The sequence below is a fragment of the Cucurbita pepo genome, unplaced genomic scaffold (genome assembly GCF_002806865.2).
Source record: "Cucurbita pepo subsp. pepo cultivar mu-cu-16 unplaced genomic scaffold, ASM280686v2 Cp4.1_scaffold001729, whole genome shotgun sequence".
In the NCBI taxonomy this organism is placed as follows: domain Eukaryota; kingdom Viridiplantae; phylum Streptophyta; class Magnoliopsida; order Cucurbitales; family Cucurbitaceae; genus Cucurbita; species Cucurbita pepo.
This window is the reverse complement of record NW_019647842.1, coordinates 1-5377: the sequence shown is the minus strand read 5'-3', so window position 1 is coordinate 5377 and position 5377 is coordinate 1. Positions and strand designations below refer to the sequence as shown.

Here is a 5377-nt window from a genome sequence, read left to right as displayed (position 1 = left end):
AATCACATTTCAACAGAAACGGTGAAGAAGAAGAAGAAGAAGAAGAAAGAAAAATGGAGACTACAGTGATCATCGTCGGAGCAGGTCCGTCCGGCCTANGTGATCATCGTCGGAGCAGGTCCGTCCGGCCTATCCACCGCCGCCTGTCTATCTCGAGCCTCGATCCCTTACAAACTCCTTGAACGAGAAGATTGCTCTGCTTCGCTATGGCGGAAATATGCGTACGATCGATTGTGTCTTCATCTTCCGAAGAAATCCTCAGAGCTTGCGTTTATGGAGTTTCCGTCTTCTTTCCCTAATTACGTGCCGAAGAAGATGTTTCTCGAGTATTTAGATTCTTATATTTCGAATTTCGGAATCGATCCTCTGTACCGGAGGAAGGTGGAGGCGNCCTCTCGTGATTTCCCTGCCGATTATCGAAATCCAACAAGAGTGAGGAATAGTGAGGGCGGNACCGGAGGAAGGTGGAGGCGGCGGAGTACGATAGGGATTTGAAGAAGTGGAAGGTGAGAGTGACGAATAGTGAGGGCGACGGAGAAATCGAGGAGGAGTATGTTGGACGGTTTTTGGTGGTGGCGACGGGGGAGACGGCGGATCCGTACATACCGGTGGTGGAGGGATTGGAGAGATTCGGCGGCGAAGTGATGCACTCGACGAGGTATAAATCGGGGAAGGGATTTGAGGGGAAAAATGTGTTGGTGGTTGGGGCGGGAAATTCTGGAATGGAAATTGCTTTGGATCTTGCGAATCACGGCGCTACAACTTCCATCCTCGTTCGAAGTCCGGTATTCCACTTTCCACTCTATATTTTTTCTGTTTTAAATTTATTGAAAATTCGTCCTTTCTATAATTTATCCAAAAATAAATATAAAAAAAATCCTGAAAATCAAATTTAACAATTTTTTTTTCTCCATTCATATTTTTCTTCCTATAAAATACACTTTTTTTAATCACTAATTTAAGTTAGATATTCAAATTTAATGTAAATTTGTTACAGGAAATTTATTTTACAGAAAAATTGTTGCATGAACTAATAATATATATATCACTTTCCAGTCTTATCGTTTTCAGTTTTAAAATTATTGAAAGTTCGTTCTTTCTAGAATTTAGCAATGAAATAAAAAATAAATAAATCCTGAAAATTAAATTTAACAAATTTTTTTTCACCATTCATATTTTTCTTCCTATAAAATATTTTTTTTTTTTATTATTATTTTTTTTTTGTAATATCTAATTTAAGTTAGATATCTATGAAAAAAATGGTTTCAAATTTAATGAAAAATTGTTGCAATTTCAAAGATTTAGAGGAAAATTGATTGAAGGTTATAAATAGTTAAAATTGGATACATTTATTACTTAAAAATTATTTTAGTTGATAGAACTCTCTAGCCTCATACATTAATAACTCCAATTTTAAGAAATTGTAACAACTTTAAATAATGACGTGGACAGTTGTAATTTAAGAGAGAGATTTGATAGAGATATCCTAAAAGAATGACGTGGTCAGTTGTATTACTATAGAGTATATAAAAGGATATGTAATTTAGAGATTTTTAATTTTTTCTTTTAGATCTCAACAAATTAGAAACCCATTTTCAAAATAATTAAATACCTAAGAACCAAATTTCATAATAAAAAATTTAACTAATATATTGTTTCCATAAAAGAAAATTAAAGGTTTTAATTCCTTGCTTGACTAAGAAATTTATTAAAATCTTAAATTTTTGTCTGTAAATATGTTTTTAATTAACTCAAAACATATATATATATATATATNATATATATATATATATATATATATATATATATATATATATATATATATATGTTTCTTAGACATTGAATTAAAAGGACTTAAAATCTAATTTCATATTTGATATATGAGTTAATTTTAAAACTTTCTAATATGTCAAGAATTTATTAGAGAGAAAATTGTTAGGATCGCGCACATGCTCGATCTAGATGAACACAAAGAATATAATAGAGAAAATGCAAGATGAACCCAAAGAATATAATAGAGAAAATGCAAGGAGAATATTGGCTAAACAATTTGGATGGATGACTACTCGGATAGAGAATACATCTCTATGTATATATATATATATAGTTTAGCTTAGTATATATAGCTTTACTGAATATAGATTTTTAGTATTGTGTTTATTATTTATGATAATTTACTCACAATGGTTAACTTACTATATATTTACTCTGTATTATCTAGTTGTGTATAACAGTTGACTTACGGTTGACTTACTATACATAGCTATATTTACTCTGTATTATCTAGCTGTGTATAACTGTTGACTTACTATACATAGCTATATTTACTCTGTATTATCTAGCTGTGTATAACGGTTGACTTACGGTTGACTTACTATACATAGCTATATGTACTCTGTATTATCTAGCGGTGTATAACTGTTGACTTACTATACAATACATAGCTATTTACTATTTAGTTATGTATAACTGTAGATTTACTATCCTAGTTATTTAGGACAATTTACTCATATATCATTATTTACGTGTTAAATGCTTTTTGAAATTATGCTTTGAATTCAAGCTAATTTTAAATGAATTGAAACAGATCCATATTATGACAAGAAGAATGATGAAGTTGCAAGTGTTGTTGGGGCAATATCTGGCATTAAAGTTTTTGGATTCATTGATGGTGTTTCTGAGTAAGATGGTTTTTGGAAGCTTGAGTAAGTATGGTATGAAGAGATGGGAAAAAGGGCCCATCCACATGAAGAGGCGCCATGGAAAGTTCCCTGTCATTGATGTAGGAACCTTCAACAAAATCAAATCCGGTGAAATTCAGGTACTCATAATCCCTTAACCTTCACATACTTTTGTGAGTAAGATAAGACCCAGTCTTCATATGTAAGCTTCCATCTAGTTTATTAATATGGAAAGAACTGTAATTGTAATTGTAGGTGATATCTTCAGAAATATCAATGCTCGAAAGCAACAATAATGTGATGTTTAAAGATGGCAAACTTCATCCATTTCATTCCATAATATTCTGCACTGGCTTCACTAGCTCTGCTAAGCTGTGGCTTAAGGTAAAATCTCCCTCTCCCTCTTTACTTTACTTTATCTTCTTTGGGCTTTTCCTTTCGGGCTTCCCTTTAAGGCTTTGAAACGCGTTTGCTAGGATAAGATTTCCACACCCTTATCAATAGGTGATTTGTTCTCGTCCCTAACCAATGTGGGATATAACACTCAACCCTCGTTAATTTATACTATATCTAACCTAATGAACAAAGAAAATTAATAAAATTAATTTAGAAAGTTTGTATGTGTATTTAAAATTGTTATGTTAATCTTTGGTCTCAACTAGTTGAGACGTATATTGTGGCATCTCACATCGGTTGGAGAGGAGAACGAAGCATTAAGGATGTGGAAACCTCTCTCTAGTAGTGTTAAGGATATTTAATATCGAGATATTTGTCATATTATCATAGGTATCATATTTCCATTTATTCCTATTTTCATATCCTTGTAATTTATTTGATGATTATAAATAGAGAACTTTCACACACATTTAGGTGTGGTGTACATTTTAAAACGGTGAGGTTGAAGGTGATATCTAACCGCCAAAGAGGACAATATATGCTAATAGTGAGCTTTAACTATTACAAATAGTATCAGAGCCAGATACTTGGTGATGTGCCTGTGACGACGGGGCTCCTATAGGAGTGGATTGTGAGATCCCACATCAGTTGTAGAGAGGAACAAATCATTGCTTACAAGAGCGTGGAAACTTTTTATTAGCAGACACGTTTTAAATCGTGAGGTTGACGACGATATGGGCCAAAGCGAACAATGTCTGCTAACGGTGGACTTGGGCTGTTATATATACCTTCGATAAAGAGGTTAACGGCGAACAATGTCTTCTAGCTTGTGTCTCGAAATCATAGATCGATTCAAATCTTCGAGCTCTATTTTTTATAATTTTGTAGTTGGATCTATTGGATCGTCTAAAATGTTTTTGATGCAGGATGACGATTATCTCCTAAATGATGATGGACTATCCAAAGTGAGTCCACCCAATCAGTGGAAAGGGAAAAATGGGCTTTATTGTGTGGGCTTATCCAAAAGAGGGCTCTATGGGTCCAAGGTTGAGGCCCAAGAAGTTGCCAATGACATAGCGGCCCAACTCCATTGTGTTTAATGTTATTATATTCGCATTAAAACCTTATTTGTAAAATATATTATAAACAAAATTAATTAAGAAAAATGTAAACAATTCCTGGACCTCCGATGCGACACGTTTCATGTCCAAATATATTAAAAAAATTAATTATTTATAAACAAATTTACTAAAATATCTTGTATCTAAAAACTTTCAATTTCAATTTATTATATTTTTAAATATACTTTCAATAAATTGTTTATTGACTCAGTCCTAAATTTTAAGGATTAATTTAAATAAAATAAATCAAGTATACTTTACCGAGTGAGTAGCGATGGTCGACGACACTCTATGATTCGAGATGACATCAAGACATATGTGTCATGTCGATGGGAAATCGAGATGACAAGATAAAATACAATGTTGCATTGAGAGACCTTGACATCGAGATAGAAACAAGGTCGAACCGAATGACTTAGAGTAGAGGTAAGTCAATTGTGTCACAGACGATTGAACATGCACGTGTAGGTAGCGTGTGTGGTCAAACAAGCTTGGGTTTCGCATCAGTTGGTAAAGATAAACCTCGCCCAAGGTTTAACGAAACCACAAAGTCGGAGCGAAAAATGAATATGGGACTTGAGTTCCCTTTAAAGCTGGTCGTGAATGTGTCCAGATAACGACGTCGATCCACATGTGTGTAGAAGCCTATCTGAATATCCCCAAGATAAAGACACGAAACCATAGATGTCTACCGGAGACATAGACTGGGATTCCTCGATCTTATTCCTGCCTCCTATTTCATACCACTTCCCGTGAAATTTCTTACTAAATTTTTTTCTATTTATTATTTAAATTATTAACCAAAAATTGATATTAAAATATATATTTTTTAAATTTTCAATTAGGTAAATAATTTAATTTTAAAGAAACGGTTATTCCAATGACAAAAGATGGAGCGTAAGTATTTTTTAATTTATATAAATATATGAAATAAATAAATAAAAATAAAAGTGTTCCAAAATAATTTATATAAATATATGAAATAAATAAATAAAAATAAAAGCGTTCCAAAATTTTCCCTCCATTTCTTCAATTCGCGGAACTTCATGCTCTTGCCAAATCGAATCAAAAGGTCTTCTGTATTTCTCTCCGCGATTGCCTCTGCAAGGAGATGTGATTTCCGTGCAAGTTCGTGATCAAGGAATCTTTAGCAACAATGCCAATGGCAGCCGTCGCCAA

At 33.1% G+C, this 5377-nt stretch overlaps 1 protein-coding gene across 1 annotated transcript; it reads left to right on the top strand.

Annotated features, from left to right (window-relative positions):
* The first annotated feature begins 13 nt into the window (after positions 1-13).
* LOC111786474 (probable indole-3-pyruvate monooxygenase YUCCA10) lies at positions 14-4274 on the top strand. The gene is made up of 6 exons (XM_023666724.1): positions 14-84; positions 119-381; positions 465-785; positions 2588-2821; positions 2937-3065; positions 4004-4274. Exons 1-6 carry the CDS (start codon positions 54-56, stop codon positions 4175-4177), a joined length of 1152 nt encoding a protein of 383 aa, XP_023522492.1. The 5' UTR covers positions 14-53; the 3' UTR covers positions 4178-4274.
* The last annotated feature ends 1103 nt before the right edge of the window (positions 4275-5377 follow it).

Coding starts and splice junctions, on each gene's coding strand:
- LOC111786474 (XM_023666724.1), top strand. CDS start 54: ATGGAGACTACAGTGATCATCGTCGGAGCAG. Junction 2,822..2,936: donor TCAAATCCGGTGAAATTCAG/GTACTCATAATC, acceptor TTGTAATTGTAG/GTGATATCTTCAGAAATATC. Junction 3,066..4,003: donor CTGCTAAGCTGTGGCTTAAG/GTAAAATCTCCC, acceptor TTTTTGATGCAG/GATGACGATTATCTCCTAAA.